Source organism: Uloborus diversus, chromosome 8 (genome assembly GCF_026930045.1).
Source record: "Uloborus diversus isolate 005 chromosome 8, Udiv.v.3.1, whole genome shotgun sequence".
Taxonomy (NCBI): Eukaryota; Metazoa; Arthropoda; class Arachnida; order Araneae; family Uloboridae; genus Uloborus; species Uloborus diversus.
This window is the reverse complement of record NC_072738.1, coordinates 88,090,038-88,114,325: the sequence shown is the minus strand read 5'-3', so window position 1 is coordinate 88,114,325 and position 24,288 is coordinate 88,090,038. Positions and strand designations below refer to the sequence as shown.

Genomic DNA, 24,288 nt, shown 5'->3' with positions numbered 1-24,288 from the left:
GTCTTATTTCTGAGAAGAGTCGCAAAAAAAGAAAGAAAAGATGCAGATGTTTCTCTTAGATGAATACGTAACGAAAAGCATAATCTTTAGCTTCCGACAAATCTCTCTTCCTAATTAAACTCGTAATAACAAAGTTCTCCAAAGAGCTGAAATAAATAAAATATCTCCCAAAGTCGCTTAACGACCTCTTTCTTGCTCTCCTAGGAAAAGAAACTCAGAAAAAGAGCGAGCATTCTGTCATTTCATTCCCTTTTTTCTTGCTTTTCCTCTCTCAGAGGCGCTTATGAGCATCCCTTCTCTTTGCTCCTCCGCATCCCTCGCGGTGACGTCATCACCCACATGATGCTGGTAACGTCAGACATGGTGACGTAAGAGCGCAGTCAATAAATAGCAGTCTCCCGTCGGTGCTCAATCCCAAACTTATCCAGTCTTCCGAGAGAGAAAGACGTGAGAATGGTGTTAGAACGTTTCGGTGTATTGTTCTTTTGCGTGATGTTGTAGCTGTCAACAGAGCTTACTTTCGTTCTTTAGAGTAATTGCTTCATTTTTTTTCTTTTTGGAAAGAATATTTTTTTGATCTTCAAGAGCTTACCAAGCAAAGTAACCATGACACCTGTTTCGGATCTCAGGCGAAAGTCTTTGATGCCCGAACCGCACGTGACTAGGAGCAGGTCGGACACTAGTTCCGATGGACTGGCTTCGGTTTTTTGTGAACACTCGCGAACAAGTGGCCGCAGGTCAAGCGAATGGGCCGCAAACGATAAAATGGTTCTGCGGCCCCTCCAGCTCAGCGAGAGCCAGGACTTCGGGGGTCTCCTGATGCGGAGAATGTCAAAGGTGTCTCCAAAAGGAACTTCCGCTCCTTCGGAAGGCGTCTCCAGATCTTATTCCGTGAAGTCCGTGAAGAAGATAGCGGAGGCGAGGCAGAGGCACAGGGGGTCGAGCATCCCCAGTGAAGGGACCCACACGGGAGCAAAAGTCAAAGAGAGAACAGTTTCTAACAGATCCCTACCGCTTCCAGGAGACGAGTCGGAGTATTACACGAGGTATTTAATGCTTTTGCCTATTTTTTAAATACTTGTATTGATACATTTATAGACCCACACCCCGAGTAAAAAGACAGCTTGTAATTAAAAAAATGGGGGGAGTGGGTTAAGGGTTCTTCTTAGATGAATTGGAAGTAGTAACTTCCTTCCATATAAGTAATACTAAACGGCTAGCAAATGCCGTGTTTGTCCACTACTTAGGGATGTATGTACTTTTTTCCATTTCAACCCCTTAAAAAACCTGATGTAGAACCATAAAAATTCTACCTTGAAAAAAAAATACATGCTTCAATTACAATGTTTTTGCTGTCATGTGCCAAATGCTACTGTTTTTCACGATGCGATGTTAGGATTTTTGCGGATGAAATTGCGCTTTAGTGCTCCTTCACTGGTCGGTCTACCCTAATAGTAAGAAATTGTTTTCAGGAGGTGTCCTTGGTAGAAACCAAGTGTTCGCATTAGCTCTAGTAGATTGAAACAGAGTGACCGCATTGACTCGAATAGATTGAAATCGAGTGATCGCATTACCTCTAATTGATGAAAATAGTGATCTCATTAGTTAAAATAGATTGAAACAGATTGATCGCCTTCGAGCGATCACATTTTCTCCAACAAATTGAATTCGATAATATTTGGAGTAAGCATTATCCGCAATCACTCTATTTTGTATTCGTCGCGTAACCTTGACTATAATCATAGTCATTTGTACCATTAGATGTTCATTTGAGGCAGTGATAAGAAAAGTAATGTAAGCGGACATTTTCAAATTTTGATTAAAACGCGTTTTAAGTTCTGGTCCTAAGTAGGCTTTCATTGAAAAACTTTTATAAACCATGCTGTATAGCACCACCTACCAGGGCTTCTTGTACTATCTCTTCCCCCAAAACAGAAGAGAGATTCACCTATCATTTGTACTGGTTATCTCCAATTTGTTAATTTTGGCACTTACATTCCTTTGCTTCTCACTGCCTCAATTGTTGCTGTAATCATTGTGATCATCTTGTTCAAGACTGAAATCGTTCTTTTAAATATTTTTCTAACGTAATCACTGGTTTAAAAGCGATCTCTTTCAGAGGCGTTGAAGAAATTCCTTAAGGAGGACGTCCAGCCTAAAAATAGCCCACTTTGGTACTCTTAAATGGAAATAGCAGCCATAACTAATTTTGGACAGACATTAAATTAATTATATGATGAAAAATATCTTTTAATGAGACTACAATTTTTTTTATATTAAGAATAAAATGTAGAGCTTTAAGAGAGAGGTCCGAACCCGTCAACAGCTCCCTCTCCTACGCCTATTATTCTCCTTTTAGTGCATGCAAAACCATAAGCGGGTAATAATGAAAGTAACTGCAATAGAGGCAGCGAGAAGCAAAGGGATGTAGCGGACATTTTCAAAAATTTTTGGGTAAAACGCGTTCAAAGATAACATCCTATGGAAGCTTTTATTGAAATTTTTTTCTAAATCATGCTGTATTGCAGTAACTACCTAGTCTACTAGAACCATCTCTTGGCCTAAGACAGAGGAGAGGTTCACCTACCATGTGTACTGGTTATCTCCAAATTTTAATTTTGCCACTTACATTCCTTTGCTTCTCACTGCCTCAATTGAGCTCTTAATATTACACTTGCTATTTTTAGTAATCGTACCGGCAATCACGCGCACCTAGTTCAGGTTGAGAAAAGTTAACTATGTTGAAAGGGTAAAAAAAAAATGTAACGGGAAATTTGTTTTGAAGTCGCATAAAGTACAGTATAATGAATATATAAAATTACATACAAAATGATATATTTCTTTTAAAACGTAAAGACATAACTTTATAACACTGTAAGAGTAATTTCTGGGTACCAAGTAGAATATAGGTATAATGATTCCATGTGTATAATAATATAGATATCAGGGGTGCCCAGTGCCCACCTGGGGGGGGGGGGTAATGGCGCAGACTGCGGCATTGACATTTTGGGGGGGATGTATTGAGGGGTATTCTTCTCATTTTGGGGGGGTGCTCTTTCTTTTGGGGGTCTTTGCAATATTAAAGGGGGATACACCCTTGCTCTTAAGGGGGGTGGGCACCCCTGTAGGTATAATAATAAAATCATGAGCGCCAACAAGGTAGTTCGCACGAAAATCTTTTATCCTGTCTCTAAATTGTACAAAATGCTTGAAACAAGGAAATTTTACAATTTTAACTCTAAGCAGAAAAATTGCAAAAGTGTGTGCAGAAAAAGGTGCACAAATATAAACTACGTAATCATTTAAATAAATATTTTTTTTAATAATTTGATAACTGATTAGTTTGAAAATTAATTTTGAAATACATAACTTACTGCTCTAAATCATTTTTTAAATAATTCTATTATCTTCTGAAAATATTCTGCGCTCACTTATACATGCATCGATCACATATTCAATGAGTACCTCGATTTAGGAAGGCTGATCAAAATAATTATTTGTAAAAGACGTCTCTCAACAACGAGCGTAATCTCTAACAATTTGTTCCCAAAATCAGACCCGTGTCGTTATCTGCATTTCATAGCTTTAATTAAAAATGATGCTTCAAAATGTTTGTATTTAGGGAGCATGACTACAAGCAATGTTTTATTATCTGCTGGGTAAAATAGAATAAGAGAGAACTTGACTGAAGAAAGAAATATTCAGTCCCTGGAGGCAGCAAAATTTAGCTACCGCTGCAAACATTCTGGTACTAATTACTGCTACTTTAATATGCAACGAAATATTTAATGCAAAAACGGTTCATCGAAATGCATTGTTCCATTATTCAAATACTAGAAAGTCACCCGTCAAGGTATGACGGATGAAACTTGCTTCTCCCTAATTCCAATGGATGAACCCTAAACTCCAGTAGATAGCATTCATAGTTGACCGCTTTTTCGCTTCCTCATTCCCCTGAAGTGACACAGTCCTATTTCACTATAAAGACTTTCCCTGCATGTTAAAAATTATCAAAACACATTATCAAATTATCATGCCGTGGCGCGAGTTTCATTGTTGAAGCACGCGGGTTACTCCATCTTCGGCTGTTATTTATATAAGGACTAGAAAGTGGTCCGTCAAGGTATGACGGGTGAAAATTGCTCCTACATTTGAAAGAAGCCATTACCCATTTGGTGATATTTTGATAGATGAAATTGTAACCCTAACTCCCGTGGATGAACCCTAAACTCCAGTAGATAGCGTTCATGGTTTTGACCGCTTTTTCGTTTCTTCATTCCCCTCAAATGACAGTCTTACGAGTAAAACAGTCAAGTTACCGGATCTTGTTCAGCCTTATCACAATAAAGCCTTTACCTGCATGCTAAACTTTATCAAAACATCTTATCAAATTGTCATGCCGTGGCGCGAGTTTGATTATTGAAACACGCGGGTTACTCGATCATCGGCTGTTATTTATATGAAGATTAGAAAGTTTCAAGAACATAAGAAACTATTTTTTAGCATCTACCTAAGACAAGTAGGCTGCATTTTTTTATTATTTTTTTTTTTTAATAGCTGTTAATTTCACACGAAATGTTTATTTTCCTTCTTACAACCCAAGTTTTTATGTGATACAATGACACGACACACAGTTCACGTTTCTTTCACTATTTATATTAACCCAAGTAGCATACTTCGTCATATAAACGCTGCAAAATGGTTGTTAACGTTGTGACGACCATTTTTAAACATTTATGAAACGTTTAAACGTTACTTGTGGTACCTGGGAATAAGGAAAGGACTGTTTGACCGGGCATTTTAGATACGTTTTCTACAGTATCTAAGTTGAATACTTAGTATAATATTTTGTCTTGGAATTTGTTTTTTACGAAACGCTCAGCAAAGATAAATGCGTCGTTCATTCTAAAAGTAGTCTATCTCTATATTTTTAAAATACATTTCTAATTGCCAAAGGCAATTAGAAATTAGAATTTTAGTTTATCTTATAAATTAGTTTATCTTATATTATAATCTAATTCTAATATTAGTTTATCTTATAATATAAGATAAACTAAAATTAGAATTTTAGTTTATCTTATATTACTAAAAGATGAACATTTAGTAATACACTTTTAATATGAAAGCGAAGCAAAGCATTTTCTGAAAGATCTAATGACAAATAGTAGCTGAACACTTTTTTTTTTTTTTTTTACCCTCTAAGGACAAATTTGCAAAGTGCTTTACATTGTAAGACATGGTAAAATCTTTTACAAAAGAGAGACAGCACTTTTATAACAAACGACACAAATTTTTCTTTAAAGTACTTTTGTCCCATGTTACGGTTCCACGTTATGATAATTCCGTAATTTACTCGACCACGTTGTGATAATTTGTTCCAAAAAATGTTCCTAAAATTGGAATAGAAAGAGAACAAAATCGAATTTTCGAAAAATCGTCACAAAGATCCAGACAGAGAAAGTTTGAGCTTTATTATTAGTAAAGAAAGAACAATAATTATAATTGGGATGTTTTTTTCTTAATATCTTATTTATTTATTTATCTCTTTATCTTCTAGGCTACGGAACTTCAGTGTGACCTCGAAGGGGGTGGTCAACCGTGGAGACTCCTTCCGTTCCAAGTCCAGCCCCCAGGTTTCAGTATTAGAGTCAACGGGATCCGAGACCATCCCCGAGTCCAAAACAGCCCCTCTGCAATCCCCTGAAGAAGAACAGCCCCTGCAGCGCAAGGGCCGCTCCTTCAGAGTCCTACTCCTTGGAAGCCCCGGTGTGGGAAAGACGGCCCTCAGAAAACAGTTCATGACTTCGGAATATATTTGTGCCTATGATCTCGCTCATGGTAAGTATAGAATACAATTCGTGGCTAACACAGCTGCTATATTTTTCTCTTTGTTGTTTTTTGTGTATAGTAGGGGAACAACACCAGTAACAGACAGTTGTAAGTTTGGATCAGAGCCGGCTCTAGTAGTTTTGCCGCCCTAGGCGATATTGAAAAAAGGCCGCCCCTCCCCCCCCCCCTTCGTTGGAAAAAAAATGATAATAATAATATAAAATAATAATGTATCGAATAAAAATTTTCGTCAGGTACATAAAATTAAAAGTGAGTTTCTAGTTAAATTCCAAACTTGGTTTTGCATTTTCAAGCACTGGTACATAGTTTCAATTATCTTCTTTAACATTAAAGTAGTGCATCTTATGGCATTGAAACACATATCACTATTTTCAAAAGACTTTTAAATCACGAAATGCCGCCTCTAAAATGACTAACCCTCCTCTTTTGCGACGGGGGTTGAAAAGATTCCAAACCCAACCAAGAAAATTTAACATATTGACCCTCTCGTATGCAACTGAAAATAAAGATTCCCAAAAAGCATTATTGTGTTCTGAAATGTACCAATTAAAATCTAACGGTTCTGATTAAACAACTCTCTCCATGTATAGGGCCATTCTACCATCACGTGCGAGACAAAAAGACGCTTAAATTTCATTAACATTTTGTCATATCTCTTAATATTTTAATTGAACAGGGAAAACAATTTTTTTAACCTGTGCATTTGATACATAGATACTCCTGACACAGTTATATTGTTATTAAAAAATTTTGTTGTTTAAAATTTTATTAATTTGCATGCGTCACGTGCGGGGCATTCGAAGTCAACCTCTTGAAACTTACTTATGAATTAGTTAATATTTTTACTCTATTAATATTTTAATTTTAAAACAAATTGTAGATTTTGAGAGCAAAGGTTCCAATGTAAAGGTAACATATCTCATTTGTTGAGAAACAATAGTTTAAATCATTGAAAAAATTATGTAATATGCCATTCAACGAAAAAGTAGCCACTTTGGTTGTGTTTGTGTGGTGTGCCACTTGTGTTGGTTCATTTATTTCATTAAAAAGTAATTATTTAAAAAAGCAATGGCGAAATCTTTTGCTTAAGAAATCACACATTCGTTTGTAATTTGTTAAGCAAAAAAATTTTTATCATTACTCTTTTAAATTATTATTTTTATTAAAATATATGGCGCTTCAAGTGCAGGACGAAATTATTTTTTTCTATGGAATGGCCCAAAATCTGAAAGTAAAAGCTTCCCCTGACATGATTATGATTTTGAACTTGTCGATGTCTTCTTTTACATCAGATTTATTCATCAAATGCAATATTATCCCATAATTTCAAAGACGGAAAAGGGTTACTGTCTCGTTTCAGTTTTCTTTCAATAAACTTTTTCTTCGTGAGACTACTTGGCAGTCGACAATAAGTGCACATCAATCTCTTGATTCAACAGCTAGATAAACCAAGAGGAAATTCGTGGTTTGGTAAGCTTCCAAATCATTCTGAAATGCCCCAACAAGATTGAGGAGAATAAATTTCTAGATCCATTTCAATCAAGTAGCGCACTAAACACGTCAAGGAAAACCATCTGTAACATTTGATTCACGTCTAAACACTCCTAATGGCCAAGCAAAACGTGACAAAATTTTTTATTTATTATTATTTTTTTTATTATTATTATTTTTTTTTCTCGGATATGAAAATTGAGCTAACACTTTTCAGGATACTTTTAAGGCAAAAAATACAAAAGTTCGAACTTTAGTCTTTGCTATTTTTATGGACCCTAGTGCACGTACTGTTGGTGATAATACTCTAACCCAGGGGTTCTCAAACCTTTTCGAATAGCAGCACCCTTTGAAGATTTAGAATTAGCTCACGGCACCCTAGTCCATATATGTATTATGTAAACAACTAATAAGTCGTTATTTTATGGACATATTTTCGTGCACATATGTGCAGAATGTGCAGCACAGGATCATATTCTCCTCCCAAATACTGCGGTGTTACGGAAAAGGACATGACATGACACCCCAAAGTCCCCCCGCACCTACCAATTTTACACGGATAAGGACACTGGAGTGTTAACAAGGCAAACCATGGTCCTATGTTACTACAATCTACTTTTCTAGGTTATTAAATCTCGTTTAAACGAGCTGATGTATGCATCACATGACTTCCTTTTACTCCAATTTAATGTCATTTCCCCATTACTGGCAATTTTAATGTATGTTTCACCGAGACATACGTTAAATCTAGCAAAATTTCGCTGCAATCTTATTAGTCATAAGTTTCACCATGGAATGGTGCTCTTGGTGATCACCAGTTTGTAAAAGTTCCATTACATTGGTGAAACCAAAAACCAATAATATAGTTGCAGCTAAATTTATCCTATTTCTTAGTGAAACATTTATCTTATATCTTTAAACGAGCAATTCTTGTGGATATGTATATATTTCGTATCTCGGAAACGGCTCTAACGATTTGAATGAAATTTTGGATTTAATTCGCAACTCCAACGAACTATAGGGGGCACTGAAGTCACTGTCTAATGGCGGACTTAAAAACTAAAACAAACGCACATGGTAACGAAGAAAATGAGAAAAGTGTTGTGATTTTTGTTCGTACGTATGATTTTTTCGTTTTATTCTTTTTAAATTAATTTTCAAAGTCTTGTGGATATTCTGGCCCACGTAGAAAGAAATGAGAATTCAAGAAGCATTACTAAACGTCAAAGATTAATGCAAACTACGTAGTTCGTAGTTCTAAGCAGCTATTTCCAAGATGTTGAATTCGATATTTATCAATTCTTGATAAAACTAAATAATAATTGTGGCCTGACAAGAATAACAATTAATGCTAGAAAATTCAATATGACATTACAAATTGTTATCGAAAGAAGATGATACTTTTTTCCCTTGCTTGGCTAGCGCTTATTGTTTTCCATTTGTAGCTGATGTATTTCTCTTGAATTCCCGAATCGGTTAATTTAAAAAAATTCTGTTTCGATTTTTCTAATTTCTGAGTTACGATTTAATTGTGTCATGTTATGCAAATCATCAACAAAATTCTCACGGATATATGGTGGTAGTTTTCTTTTCAGTTGATTGACCATTATTTCTTTTCACTTATCGAATTCTGTAATCTTACTGCCATTTTATTCCATTCATGATAAAAATTAAAAATGGTTTAACTAAAAACGCGAAATCTCGCCAAGGCTACTTTGCTCGCACTATACTAAAATTATAACCCTAAACAAATTTGGCGAAACCTTTCAACTGCTTTCTCGGTTATTCATTTTGTTCTACGATAATATATTCAAGAAAATATTTTGCATACTATCCATTCCAACCAAATGCTGCTGTAAAATACGGTAAGTTTAATTAATTTAAGATTAAAAAAAACCCCATATTCTTGCAAATTCATACAAAACAATAAATTTTTTTACCTTGTATAACGTTATCCAAGTTTGTTAATCCAGAATTTTCGCTTTCACCAATTATTAAGGAAATAATGAAAACTAACATTATTTTGAGAAGCTCGAGAATACTACTAAGGGACGAATTAATTTCTGTAGCTGAAAGCAAACTAAGACACATCGATTGCGTTAATAAATACTCAGAACAAACTGCCTGTGTTTACGTCAACAGACACACGTGGAACACAACGTGGCAATGTTTTAGTTTCATTTGCAGTTTTGTAAATCACCGCAAGGTAGCGTATTCGAGCGCTGGAGTTCCGAATTGTAGTTTAGCATTCTAAGTTCATCTACATCAGCGTTTTTTCTGTAAAAACGCGATTTTTTTCAAAAAAGAGTTTTTTAATATAAAGTCTAATTGAGTTCAGCCTTGAAAAAAACTGTGATTTGATACATAAGGCAGACGATTTGCAACCATAACAATGAAAATTTGTCCCTTCTCGGTTTAAAATTTTAAACTTGTTTAGGGTTGCCAGGCTTGGCTGATATTGGCCACTTTGGCTAATTTCAAACACACTTGGCTGAAAACAAAGTCAAAATCACTATGTAAGTCGATGTCAGGCTATTTTTTTTAAAGCAAAACTATTGTTTGACCGTCTTATTTTATTTTATTTACTTATTTTCTTCTTTACATTTCAAATAGTTTTATATGTTTTTTTTTTAATCACGCATCTAAATTTTATTTCTAAAAAAACATATGTGTTGAGACTGTTTATATTTTGTTGTTATAATTTGTTGGAGTGGTTTGTGGATCATCAGTTTTTATGGATAGCATGCTGTATGCAGTGGCGTACTGGGCCGCCGGGATACCGGGAAAATTCCCGGTGCGCCGGTGCCTTACTGCGCCGGGGCCTGTTTTTTTTTTTTTTTTTTTTAATGAATTTTGTATCGGATATTGCGGCGCCTGGTACCATACGATTTATCGTATGAGATGAACAAATAAGACGACTTAACATCATAAAACTACGTATACCATCCCTTTTCAAAATCAAAGTTACCTCCATTTATCGGTTTAATCAAAATCGTTAATGTAAAATGCTTTTTTCATTCCCATCCAAATCTACCTCCTTCACCCAAGGAATAAAATGGCTACGGAGTTTCCCCCTCCTTTTTTAAAATAAAAGTGACATCAGAGGATTTTTTTTTTTTTTTTTTAATTTGAAGTATCAATTCGCGAATCTGACAATAAATAACCATTCAGCGCCGACTTGAACTCAGTTGAAACTATAAACCTTTCTCCTAAAATTTTTGAATAATGCCGTGGTTTCCAGATTTTTTTGAACCATGGCGCCTATCTCGGACATCTAACTTTCGTCCGGCGTCCATCTCTCTATAACTCGGTGACAAAGCCAGGGTTTTTAGTGCTGGTGGGGGAGGTTGGACTAAGGTCAAAATTTCTTATGTTGTCTTGATGGCGCTTCCAACGAAGCAAAAGAAAGGCAAAAACTTCGGTTTCACTGCGGACGGGAAGTGAGACTGCAGCCTCATATACATACACACACACACAGCTTCTTTCCTAGATTCATCACTGATATAACTGATCATAACTAACAGACAAAAATGAATAAAACTGGTATGCCTTCATTGCATAGCCCTTTATTTTTATTCATGATTCAGAAGCGCTGCGAATTTTTTCAACAGTTCATAAATCTCTAATAGTGAAGAAAATGAAAATTTCGCGGCGCCGGCGCCCTATGAAGACTTTACGGCACTCTAATTTACCCCCTCCCCCCAGCAGACTAAGAAACAAAATTAGAGGTAGGAGCCATTAATTTTCAAATAAGAGATTTTTTTTTCGTTAAAAGTATTTTCTTTTAAATCATTATTAAATGTAGCGCATGTTTACACAAAATTGTTATACGCGCGTATTATACTTCTCATTTTCAACTTATCACACTTAATAGCGCTAAATTTGGGCTTTTTCATTGGATCAGATTATCCTTTTAATCATTTCATTTGACACTTATCACACTTCCACATACCTTTTCCCTTTCAGGTGCTGCTATTTTTTTTTAAAGGCGGCAAATGTCACTACTACTCAATAAATTTTATTTTAAATTCAAAACGTGATCAGGAGCGTAACTAGGAGGAGCAGGGAGACACCAACCCCCTCCCTACGGGCGCGAAATTGAAGATATGATTAAAAATATTTCTCCCAACTTTAAATGAAAAAGAAAAAAAAATCAGTCGAAAATCAATTTTGTCGACTAAATCAGCGGCAACCACCGTTGGGGTACGAGAAACATAACTCGCCGCCTTACCCCAGCATTATTAAAGATCGCCGAAATTTCCATTTAAAGTACTTCAATTTTGAAAATTTTCAGTGGATAGCACCTAGATGACCCACATCATAAAAGATCGTTTAAAATTTAGCATATTGGATTTAAATTTCAGAAACTTACTAGAGGAGCCACCCTAACTTCAGCGAAATTATAATTCCCGAAATTATAATTGTCTACAATTTCGTTTTAGCTCTTCAATTTCGAAAACTTTCCAGAAGAGAGTCCCCGAACACCATCCCGTCCTCTAAAGTTATCAAAGACAGCATACAGTTATGCCATTTAAGATTTCAAATGCGAAAAATTTCCACAGAAAAGTTTTGAAACGCATGCCTTTCTCTAGAGTCAGCAAAAATGGCCTACAAATACGATGTTTGAACTTTAAATTTCGGAAGCTTTCCGGGGACGAACCACCGCATTCACTTTATTAAAGATGATCTAATAAACCTCAATTTCGAAACTTTTTCGAAGAAGCGCTCAGGGCCGTCGCCAACATCCACCAGTTTTTCAGAAATGGAGTCGCCAATTTCTGAAAGTGATTAAAAACAGCGAAAGAAAAAGAAAAAAGCAGAAAACCTTCGTAATCTTTAAGAATTGAAATAGTAATAATCAATGAACTAAAGGAATAAAAGTGATAAAAAGTATTTTTTCTGCCAAATTTAAAAAGAAAATGAAATCTTCGCATATTATTGAGAAACATCCAAGATCCTGCATTATAATTTACCTAACTGAAGTCCGCTGAAATGTACATTTCAAACATTTTTGATCGGAAAAAAAATAGCGTATCGTTACAAACCTATTACGAGATTTAGTTCAATAAAAAAAATGAATAGATAAATAACATAATAGCATTATGTAGGTCAAGGCCGTATCCAGAAATTTTTTTCGGGAGGGGCCCGGATTAGCACATTGCCCTAACACACATACATATAGTATATATAGACACACCAAACGCATAAAAATGTTAACATAGAAAACTTTTTGTCTCGATTTTTAATGATTCATCTGTTTGGACTGTTGTTAATTTAATTTCTTATTATTTTTCTTATTCACCTTGTAGTGGTTAGGATAACAGGAGAGTGTCCCTTTAAGTCGGATGTAGAACATCCATAATTTCAGGGGGTCGGGGGTTTTCCCCCGAGAAATTTTCGAAAAAAAAAAGCTGTATTTTGAGGCCTTATATTAGGTAATTGTAACTACAAAAATATGAAAAAAAAAAAAAAAATAGGCAAACAAAGTGTTTTAAAAGTTATACATTCTTTTGCAAATCAAGATCAAACAAAATAAAAACTGCTTGCTCGACAGATCATGAAACTTAATGGACAGAGAGGAAAAACGAGAGAGGAGAAAAGAGAAGCACTTCGTTATCTGCTCATATCGGCTTTTAGTGAAGTTTGTTTTTGATCACTCCCCCTCCCCATTTTTTTTTCATTAAATGCCCTACAGTCAAGGCCGTATCCAGAAATTTTTTTCGGGAGGGGCCCGGATTAGCACATTGCCCTAACACACACACATATAGTATATATAGACACACCAAACGCATAAAAATGTTAACATAGAACACTTTTTGCCTCGATTTTTAATGATTCCACTGTTTGGACTGTTGTTATTTTATTTTAATTTCTTATTATTTTTCATATTCACCTTGTAGTGGTAAGGATAACAGGAGAGTGTCCCTTTAAGTCGGATGTAGAACATCCATAATTTCAGTGGGTCCGGGGGTTTCTCCCCCCGAGAAATTTTTGAAAAAAAAAATCTGTATTTTGAGGCCTTACATTAGGTAATTGAAACAACGAAAATATGAAAAAAAAATAGGCAAACAAAGTTTTTAAAAAGTTATACATTCTTTTGCCAATCAAGATCAAACATAATAAAAATTGCTTGCTCGACAAATCATGGAAATTAATGGACAGAGAGGAAAAACGAGAGAGGAGAAAAGAGAAGCACCCCGTCATCTGCTCATATCGGCTTTTAGTGAAGTTTGTTTTTGATCACTCCCCCTACCCCCACTTTTTTTCTTTAAATGCCCTACATTATGAAAATTGTACAAAATAGTTTGAAAGAAATAGTGTAGACATGTAGAAAATAAGAACGGAAGAGTAATATTCTGGCCATTTGGATAATTCATACTTTATTTTCTTGATAAGATACAAAATTGAAGAACTTTTCAAGGAATTTCAAAAACTTAAATAATTTTCAAAGACTCGAATAGTTGTAATTATTTGAAGCTCTTATTACTTTGTAAGACACACCCATTTTAAGTTAATAAATGCAACGAAATATTTCTCGAAACAAACTTTTTTTTTCAATCAGAAGTAGTGCAGAAAATGAAAAAGAGTAGAGTAAGTGTTATTTTTTTTCTCATATTTAAGGTATTAACAATATGCAGTAGAAGTAAGAAAAAAAAAAGCAATAACAAAAGAACTTCCATGATACTGAATTCGGCATTAAATAAATGCAAGACATGAAACATATCAATCGCAAAAATGATCTTAAAAATTAAGCTACAAAAACGCGAGAATCGTGATTTTTGCATATTTTACTCAGGATGTATCAAGGAGCAGAATTTGACACATCTTGGTAACAAGATACTCGCCTAATCGGAAACTAGGGGCCCAGCCTTTGGGGAGTCCCCGGCTCGAAATCAGTACAGTGTAAGTTTTATAAGAGTTTTAGGGGCAGGGTCGTGTACAGAGGGGAGAAGGGACACCTGTTGGCCCGGGCTCGACCTTAAATGGGGCCCAATATCTTTAAACCTAGGGTTGAAAATATAGGTAAACAATACGGAGGGGGCCCAAAAAAAGGCATTTGTGACAGCCCCGAAATTTCTGTGCACGCCCCTGGAGGAGGAAGTGCACAGAAGTCAGTTTGGTAGACTTGAAAAATCTACCGAACTGACAAAGGGCCTGCCTTAACCCTGGACAGCCCTGAATTGAATTGGGAAAGAGAGCAGGAAGTCCTAATTAAAGGTCTAAATTTCAAGTGTGCCTTGCAGCTAATGAGAACTAGAACTGCTTTTTCTGTATTTCTTCAAAATATTATAAATTTTGAATAGTAGCAAAATTAAGAATTAAAAAAAAAACATTGTTATTTTCCTTTTCTGACATTAAGAAAAAAAAAAACCTTTTGTTTTACGGTTCAAAACATTTCGGGTTTCGGGGGGGGGGGGGCGGGCCCGTCAGGCCCCCCCCCCTCTGGATACGGCCCTGATGTAGGTCGCTGTAATATGTTTTAAAAAGAAAACAAGTTAAAATAAAATACCAAAACAAGTATAAAAAAAGTAGTGAACGAGATTTAAATAATGTAATGAATTAATAATAAGTTTTCAGTGTTTGAATGTTTTAAAGTTAAGGTAAACCAAAACTTCATCCCGAGTTTTAGGAGGCTTGATGTTTAAAAAGTGGGGGGGGGGGGACTCTAGAGTCATCACTCCAAAATGTGAAAAGTTTTCTCTTTGGAGCCACAAGCTCTTGTATTTCAAATAAATAAAAATATCAGGCTGGAAATTTAAAATTTCATTTTCGAAAAACTAAAGCACTCAAATGGGTTTAGAAAAGAAAACTGGGGGAGCGCTTTCCATTACATTTTTACCAATAATAAAAACAAATACGTAATACGTAAAAAGAGAGAAGAAAGCGGAAGAGTGGGAAGTCCCCGAACCTTATACCACTTCGTTTTTGGTCGCCAAAGGTAGCCGAGAAGCGTGTTTTTTAAATTTTGATTTTGAAAGAATTCCGAGGAAGAGTTCCCTAACCACATCGCCTACAGTCACCAAAGACTTCCTAAAATTAGTTATTTAGGTCTTCAATTCCAAAAAACTTCCAGGAGAGCGCCACACTCAAATATTCGAGAAACGCAACCACCCTATCATCCAAAATCGTTTCAAATTTCGGTTTTAGGACTTAAATTTCTAAAAATTCTAGAAGTCCCTGAACCTCCCTTCCCCCTAATATCACCATTGATAGTCGTTTTTAGGGCTTAAATTTCTAAAAATTCCAGAGGTTCCCGAAGCTCCCTTCCCTTCTAATATCCTCAAAGACGGTCCAAAAATATGGTCGTTTTTAGGGCTTCAATTTTGAAAGGATTTCCGAGAGGAGCTCCCGAAAAGCCTAATACATCGTCGAAAATAGTCTGCAATTTTTTCCCGGAACTTCAATTTTAGAAAATTTCCGAAGGAAAGCCTCCGAACCTCTCTGCCCACTAATATTACCAATGCTCGTCTAAAAACTGTGTTTTAGGAGCTGACCATCAAACCTTTCTTCCCGATCAGACGATCCTATCACTCGCTCTAAAATCATTAAAGACCGTCTTAAATTTTGTTTAAGGGTTTGAATTTCGAAAGGGTTCGGGGGAGAGCTCTCGGGAACTCCTCTCCCTTACATCATTGAAAGTCAACTGAAATAAAATTTTTGGAGCTTCAAATTCGGAAAAAATGCCCGTCCTCTTAACATTATCAAAGATGACCTACAATCGTGCTTTTAAGATTTTACCTGCGAAAAATTGCCGTTCCTTCTGACTTTACCAAAAATAGCCTACATTCGCGTTTTTATGACGAAAAACGCGTTACGTCCGAAAAATTCCCGAAAGTGGGCCTCCGAAACTATCCTCCCCTAATATCACCGGAAATAGTCTAATTGCCTTTTTATCGCTTCAACTTCGGGGAAGAGTCAACCACCCTTTCTAAAATAATTGGATATAATCCACAATTGCGTTTTTAAAGTTTCAATTTCGAAATAGGTCTGGGAGCATCATCGAACCTCTTCAGCCCCTAACATTATCAAAGATAATCTAGAGATAATCTTTAGATATCGCAGTTTTAGAATAATCTTTAGAGATCGTCTAAAACTGCGCTTTAGGGGCTACAATCTCAAAAAATTTCCCAGGGAGAGCCCCGGACTCCCCCCCCCCTCTTTATTAAGATGGTTGTAGATAACAATTGAACTTTACCTTTTCAATTCTTAAAAATAGACGAGGGAGCGCTCTCTATCCTCTTCTCCTACAAACTCCTCTTTTTACTCGTTTCTTTTTTATAAAAAAACTCGTCCAAAGTTTAATTTTTAGAAGTTGTAACTTCGAAGCCTCCCCTCCCCCTAAAACACTCCTCTTTCTAACCTTTCTCCTTCTCCTTTCCTTTCTCCGAAGGAAGTAAAAAACTTTCTCTCATTTCGACAAAAAAAAAAGGGGGGGGGTGCAAAAGTTTAAGTTGTCTTGGGGCGTTGAAGATTATTTACTCCTTGGATAGGAAGTTCATCAAGTTTAATTTTTTAGTTGAATGGGAGGAGGGGGAAAATGCGAAAATAGAACAAGGCGCCGGTCAAGTGTTTTTCCCGGTACACATTTTTGACCCAGTACGCCACTGGCTGTATGTAGCATTTTCTGGCGTAAAAACTAAAAGTACTTATTCAAAAAGAAAATCTCGATTGGGATAAAATCGTGAATCGCAACATAGTATGGAAGGAAGTTTTGGGTTAAAAAAAATAATTTCACTATAGTAATATAGGCTCCAAGTTCAAAATCTAAAATAATTATAATGCTGATGAAGTGTTTACATGTGTATCTCTTGTTTCTCGGAAGCATCGAGATCCTTAATATTCCATTAACGTGATTCTTTTCAAGTATATTTGAAAAATTATCGAACCTTAGAAAAACACGAGTTGACAAAAAATAATTATTTTAAAACAGAGCGAGGCTCGGTCGTCCAAGTACTTTTATTTTAAAGTGTACTATTTTTTCTTTTATGCTATTCATTTCTTGCTAAAAAAAGAGCATGAGTGTTAAAAGCATCTAGCTTAATTCACTTCTAATTTTACAAAGTTTTTTGAAATGTGTGAACTGAAGTTAATGTTTATTCATTGAATTTATTTTAAAGCACCTTTATTTAATCTTTAAATTAAATGTTATTCAATACTCTAAAACATTGTTATTTTTATTTTTCAGATCAAGACATCGACAGAGCTATAACAGTAGTTCTCAACAACGAAGAATCACAAATGGAATTCGAAGAGGAGACTTTTCATGGCGGAAACGTAAGTTCACTCACATCTCCAAATAGCATACCTCCATTATCAACACCTTAAACTTAGCTTTACAAATGAAACACCAGAAGCAAAGGGGTGCAAGTGCCAAAATAAAATTTTAAATAAATAACATAAAGAAGCAGCAAAGGGGTTGTTTCCAAAATTTTAAAAGTATTTTTTTTCTGACAGAGATGTTTTGAAACATAGGATCTGATCATTTTTTAAATAATTTGACTAAGTTTAATATTTTTAAAAAATTACTTTAATCGGTGCGCTTTCATTGTTTACGCTTCTGCCGATGACATCACAAATGATGTAATGCCTTTCACAGAGCGCAATATTAAATTCGCATCTTTACTCACGTGTACTGACAACAATATGGTTGGTAGCAAGCGAAGAGCGCAATATTTAATTCGCTCCTTGATTATCATAACGTGGAAACGCAGTAGACAGATGCACCAAAGTACATCATTTGTGACGTCATAAATACCATTCTTAATAATTTTCTTTCCTTTTCCGTGTTTACCCATGTTATCTGTACGGAGGCAGTGAGAAGCAGAGAGATGTAAGTGTCAAAATTAAAGTTTTCTAGACAATCGTCACAAATCGTGGGAGAATCTCTCCTCTGTTTTGGCACAAGAGATTGTACTTGTAACCTTAAATCAGGAATTAGTAACTGAAGGGAGTAAGTCCAATCGTTGGCTTAGGAAAAACTGAGGCAAAGAGCCCAAGTCGCGGGATTCTACTGAACTGAATGGGAGACACGTTTTGAGTGTAACTAGTAAAAGGAACCTGATTTTCTACACTACTTCATTTTTAAATTCACCTCGTGACTAGGTTCCCTTGCTTCAACACAAAAAAACTTCACTCTCTCAAACTGTTATCACTTCTCAATGTTTGTCGCCCTAGTAGTTTTTGCTGTACAGCATGATTTGAAAAACTTTAAAAAGTCCATTACATCCCTTTTCTTCGTACTGCCATATGTTAGTAGCGTACGTAGCATGGGTGACACCCGGGGCTGTAATTTGTAGTGTCACTCCCCCCCCCCCCCCACAAATACAAAAGAAAAAAATAATTATGTGAGCATGAAATTTATACAATATTCAGAAACAATTAGGTACATTTGTGTTATAGCGAAATTTTAAGTGGGCTAACGTACAAAACATAGTTAAAAGTGGGGACCCGGGGGATTTCCCCTCGAACATTTTCAAATTTGTAGCCTTAAAAATGCATTTTAGCTTCATATTTTTCGAAAAATTGCATTTCCATCCGGGCTTCACCCCAGACGGGTGACACCCGGGGCAAACTGTCCCCCCCTCCCCCGTAGCGACGCCACTGCTTATATGTCCTAGCCCACAAGATTGAATTTGATAGGAGGTACATCTCTAGAAAAACAAAAGGCTGGGCATAGTTGTACAACGGGGAGGTGGCGGATGAACTGGAAGCAAAAATAGAACACTTCATTTTGTATTAGGTAGGATCAGCGAGATAGTGTGAGTAGTAGGAACTTTGCTCGCTGATCTTACCTATTACAAAATGAAGTGTTCTGTTTCCGCTTCCAGTTCATCCGCCACCTCTCCGTGGCACAACTAAACCACTGCTCTAGAGCAATTAACACAGATCGGAAATGAAAATATACAATCTTTAACCGTTTCTATCTTTTCAGTGTGAAGTATACTGCTGCTGCTGCCCGGATTCCGAATCTGATGCCTTTTTGGTCGTATACTCCGTGACGGATCGACGTACTTTCTCCCAAGCCCGGCAGATTCTGTCTCAAGTGGAACAGCATGCGGAAAGAAAGGCCGTCATTCTGGTGGGCAACAAAACGGACCTTGCGCGCCTCAGAATGGTCACTACCGAAGGTAAGTTGCTGAAATATTCTAATCTTCCTGCTCAAATGTTGACTTCGATTTGCCACAGGCAGGGCTGCGGAGTCGGAGTCTTGGAGTCAGAGGCCTCCTGATTTTGGGGTAAAGTAGATGTAGTCGGAATCGTACTGATTTTTGAGTAAAAGAGTAGGAGACTATATAGTTCCAGGAGTATAAGTCAGACATTTTTCCTCCGAGTCCGCTGGATTGACAGAATACACTGTTAAAACTGTGGGTTGCTTATGGCATCCATACGGTGGAAACGTTGTAGGATCAATAGCACCCCTGAAAGCTGCTGTTTGGCTCTCTATGGCACCTTTAAGGGTACCAGAGTTAACCAAATGGCACCCTTAGATGCGATACAGGGTGTCAAGCGGAACCATAAGGCACCTTTAAGGGTCCTTTAAATGTGCCATAATGAATCAATGGGCAACCTTATGGGGATGCCGCTAGTGCAACAACATTTCACTCTAAAAGGTTCCATATGCGACCTGCAGTTTTAACAGTGTAGGAAGTCAGAGTCAGAGACGTGTAGTCGGGCTGGCTGTTGGTTTTAGGGTACAGGAGTCGGAGTCAGAAGCTTTAAAATTCTAGGAGTCGCAATTAGGACCGGTCATTTCCTCACAGATTCCGCAGCCCTGGTCACAAACTTATGAATATGCCTTAGAAGAGAATTCTAGAAAGCGGAACTCTACAACAAAACGAAATGTACTATCGTATATCAACATATAACCTCAAGTAGTGTTGCAATAGAAGAAAAACACGTTTTTTTTTAAAAAACTCTCCCAGGAATAAATCGAGTTCTTTGAGAAGAAAATTTTGAAAATTCCGGGGAATTTTCAAATAGTTTGAAGAAATGAAAATCTTATTCTTTATTTAAACCTATTTAACCGAAATCATTACTAATCCTGAAATGCTACGGAATACCGCACCCCCCCCCCTCCCAAAAACGAGGCCAACAAACCCTCAAATTACCCCTCCTATCCCCTAAAATTTCAAAGGCGCTGTCTGTCTACTGCACGACCCCCTCCTTGGTGCTTTGTTTAGCACCATTGCATTTACAATGCAACGTGTTTTCCTATCACCTTCACATTAAATACAAAACTATAAAAATGGAGCAATAACCTAAATGTGTGATGATTTTTGAATCATTTACCACTCATACATTCCTAACTCTAGAAATGGTTACAGTGAAATAATAGAAAAATGAAACTTTCTTTTTACAGAATTGAGGTTTTCTTTTACATGATTTGTACTGTCCACCTCTGAGAAGTTAAGCTATGGAATTGAGCAAGTCCATTTCTTTCAAGAAAGAGCAATTAGTAAGAAGAGGAATTGTTAGGTGCAGAGTTGGGCTATCAATGCAACCCTTTTATTTGCGAGATAATCCTGTACCACCTGCTACTTCTTACCTGAATTATATTGTTCGCCAAATTTGCAATAACACTATTGGTAATCGGTTCATGTTTGAGATACCACATGAGTTTCTGACCGCTCAAGACAATAACACTGCAAACTAAATCCGCAAGTTCTTAAACCGTTTTTCCTCACCCCTATTTCAACACATGGAATCATTTAGTCGGTCGGGCAGCGGAGCTCAACTTTCCAGAGATGGACAATAGTATAGTTTGAATACAAGTGTGATTGCAACATTGAAGTTGATTCTACTGTTGTTTATTTCCAGAGGGTAGATCTCTTGCCAAGGAACGTGGTTGCAAATTCATCGAAACATCCGTGGCCATTAACCACCAAGTAGATGAACTTCTCGTCGGGGCACTTGCCCAGATCCGAATGAAGGCGAAAGTGGCCGACAAGCTCCGAAAGAAGCGCGAGTCCCAAGGAACCAATAGGAGAGGTTCAATTTACTCAGCATCCAAGGCTTCTGGGGTTCTTAAAAAGATACTTAGAAGGGCGTGTATGAAATCCAAATCCTGCGACAACCTTCACGTGCTATGAGCAGAAACAAAAAGAAGTGAAGAGATGAACAGACTGTCATTGGAACCTAAGTTCTAGCATTTTAATGGATGTTCATTTGAAGTTTAAGAAGGAGTCAAATGTCAGTAGCTGGACTTGAAAAGTATGTAGTCAAACGTTTTAGGAAAGTTGATTCTACAGTCGAAAAGAATGTGTCTGAACTGCCAGTCAGCGAAAATTGTAGAACTTATCGAGTTGTAGTGGATGAAGTGCTTGTACATACACATGGTCAGATATTGTGTGCTTCCAAGTCTAGGCTTTATTCTGAACTCGTTGTAGTGAAGCCCATCTTTGAAATCGTAAATCGTATGTAAAGTGGAATTCATAACACGTTTCCTAACATTGTACGTATGCTTTCTTTTTTACTTTTTGGAATCTAGACCAGTAAAATGTATGAGCCTTAGAAGGAAAAAAAAATTGATATATACTTACGTAGCAGGTCGCGTATTGTAATATGTTTTGGGCTATACAAACAGCAGTAAACAGGTGTATGATTTTTTTTCCCTCCTTTTAAATTGTGCTAGTGAAATGTAACTACGTTTTACATTTCATGGCACAAGTTATCGTTGAACTAACAGTGAGTTTTTCAACAGATAAGGTTTCAGCCTTATAACTTACTCAAAGTCTATCACCGTTTGCATATTTCTACACTAAAATGCAACTTTGCAGTAATTTTCGCATGACTCAGTCATTCGAAAGATAGTTCTTGCGTCGCGAAAGAGTTCAGGAGTATATGGTGCCTTCTATTTTGATATTATTTCTTACCTAAACTAAAACTAAATTACGATTGGTATTATTTCCTATTCTAGTCAGACGATGAAAAAAAATTTTGTGCTCTACCAAATGATTACAAAATTATTTAAAGTAAACTATTTTTTAAAAGAAGAACTAATAACTATCAACCGAATTCATAAAATATTACATTGAATAAATCGGAGACTTCTATGCTTTCACATCACACATAACAATAAAATCACTAATTTTGTGGTACAGTTTAAATTTTAAACTTAACTTTTAAGTTACAGTGAAATTGTTACAAATCCTGATTTCTTGCACCCCTTAACTCTCTGCTCAGGGGTGCCCACAAGAGGGGGATTATGGCGCGAGTTGCGCCATTAAAAAAAATTTTATATTGGAGGGGGGGGGGATTTTCTTAATTTTTGTTTTACTTTATTTATTTGAATTTATTTATTGATTTATTTTTAATCTAAATTATTTATTTTTTCCTGTTTCTATTTTATTTCATTTATTTATTTAGTTTGTGTGTGTGTCATTGGCGTAGCACAGAATTTTTCAAATAAAATAACAGTAATAATAATAATTAAAAATAAATAAATAAAAAATATTTAAAAGATTAATTAACAAAAAAATGTTTTTTAAAAATAAATTAAATAAAAAATTTTATTTCTAAATAAATTAAATAAAAAATTTTTTTTAAAAAGTTAATAAAATGCAAAAGAGAGCTAAAAAATAAAGAAAAAGAGGGTTGGGAAAAATTTGGGGGGCGGGGGAGATTTGCGCCATTGAACTTGGGGGAGATGGGCATCCCTGTCTCTGCTGTTTGTATAATGCAAATAAACCGAAGTGTGAAAGGGACTTTTAAGAAGTGCCTCTTTTAACTAATAACGACTGTGATTTAACATGGATCAATTTTTTTAGACTTTCATTTCTTTTGAAGTGACCATTTGTGTATTGGATTGGATTGGATATTCATGCGCTTATGCTGTAAATAAGCTGTTTCTTCCCTCAAGTTAAGAAATTGTTGTATTTATTGATTTTTTATGTTGCAAAATCGAAAAAAATATCACATATGATATCATTAACCATAAAGTATGCGTGGTGTGGTATATAACTGATTGTAAAATTGTTTTTAAGGGTAAATACAGGGGTTCAGGGGCGTGCATAGAAATTTTGGGGTCCGTTACAACTGACTTTTCCGGGCCGCCCTCATATTATTTACCCCTATATTTCACTCCTAATTTAAAAAATATTGTGCTCCTTTCAGGCTTGGACACGGGAAAACAGATATCCCTCCCCCACCCCTGTGCACGCCCCTGCTGGGGTGCCCACCACCACCCCTAAGAGCAAGGGCGCACCTTCCTAAGTATCACGAAGACCCCTCCAAAAAAAGCAAGAGTCTCCTCTAAATAAGACAAATATACCCTCAAAACACCCCCCCCCTAAAAATTTTAATTCCGCAATTTGCGCTATGATCCCCCCCCCCAGTTGGACATCCCTAATAAATATAACATGAATCTGGTACTATTTTATAGGTGACATTATTTTTGTGTCATCGATGTTACTCCGCAAAAGATTTTTATATGTTAAACGTTTACGCAGTTATTTAAAAAAAAAAAAAAAAAAAAAAAAAGAAGGAAAGAAAAGAAAACAAAACCTTGATCTTGGAAAGAAAACGCTGCCGAAAAAAATTGTTCATTTCCGAAGTTTCCGTTAAGGAGTTCCTTTGAAAGTGACGCCATTTTTATGCCCTAGGTAGCACACTTAGCTTCATAAACGTTTTTAAATGGTTGAAAACGTTTTGACAATCATTTTAAGACGTTTATAAACCGTTTAAACGTTACGTGTGCTGCCTGGCTTAACAGCAAATCTCGCGACATCGAAACTGCAGTTTTTGTAAAAAAAATTTCCTGACTCGGTCTTAAAGCAAAACACATACATAGGCGGATTTAGACCGAAATATTTGGGGGTGCAACAATAACAGGGATCTGGGGAAGGGGGGGGGGGGTATTCCCGGAATAACAAGGCAGTGGCGAAATCAGAAAATAATTTTAGGGCGGGACACACTTTTAAGTCTAAAAAACGCGATGTAAACCATATT

At 36.2% G+C, this 24,288-nt stretch overlaps 1 protein-coding gene across 1 annotated transcript; it reads left to right on the top strand.

The window, feature by feature from the left end:
• Nucleotides 1–606: 606 nt before the first annotated feature.
• On the top strand, nucleotides 607–21,431 carry LOC129228096 (GTP-binding protein RAD-like). Its single transcript, XM_054862736.1, has 5 exons — nucleotides 607–1,046; nucleotides 5,558–5,838; nucleotides 17,528–17,620; nucleotides 19,281–19,469; nucleotides 21,160–21,431. The coding sequence occupies exons 1-5, from the start codon at nucleotides 607–609 to the stop codon at nucleotides 21,429–21,431; spliced, it is 1,275 nt and encodes a 424-aa protein (XP_054718711.1).
• Nucleotides 21,432–24,288: the final 2,857 nt, after the last annotated feature.

Bases quoted from the DNA above. Each gene is read 5' to 3' on its own strand.
- LOC129228096 (XM_054862736.1), top strand. From the start codon at position 607: ATGACACCTGTTTCGGATCTCAGGCGAAAGTCTTTGATGCCCGAACCG. The intron at 1,047-5,557 runs GTATTTAATGCT...TTTATCTTCTAG, and splicing joins GAGTCGGAGTATTACACGAG to GCTACGGAACTTCAGTGTGA. The intron at 17,621-19,280 runs GTTCACTCACAT...TTCAGTGTGAAG, and splicing joins TTTTCATGGCGGAAACGTAA to TATACTGCTGCTGCTGCCCG.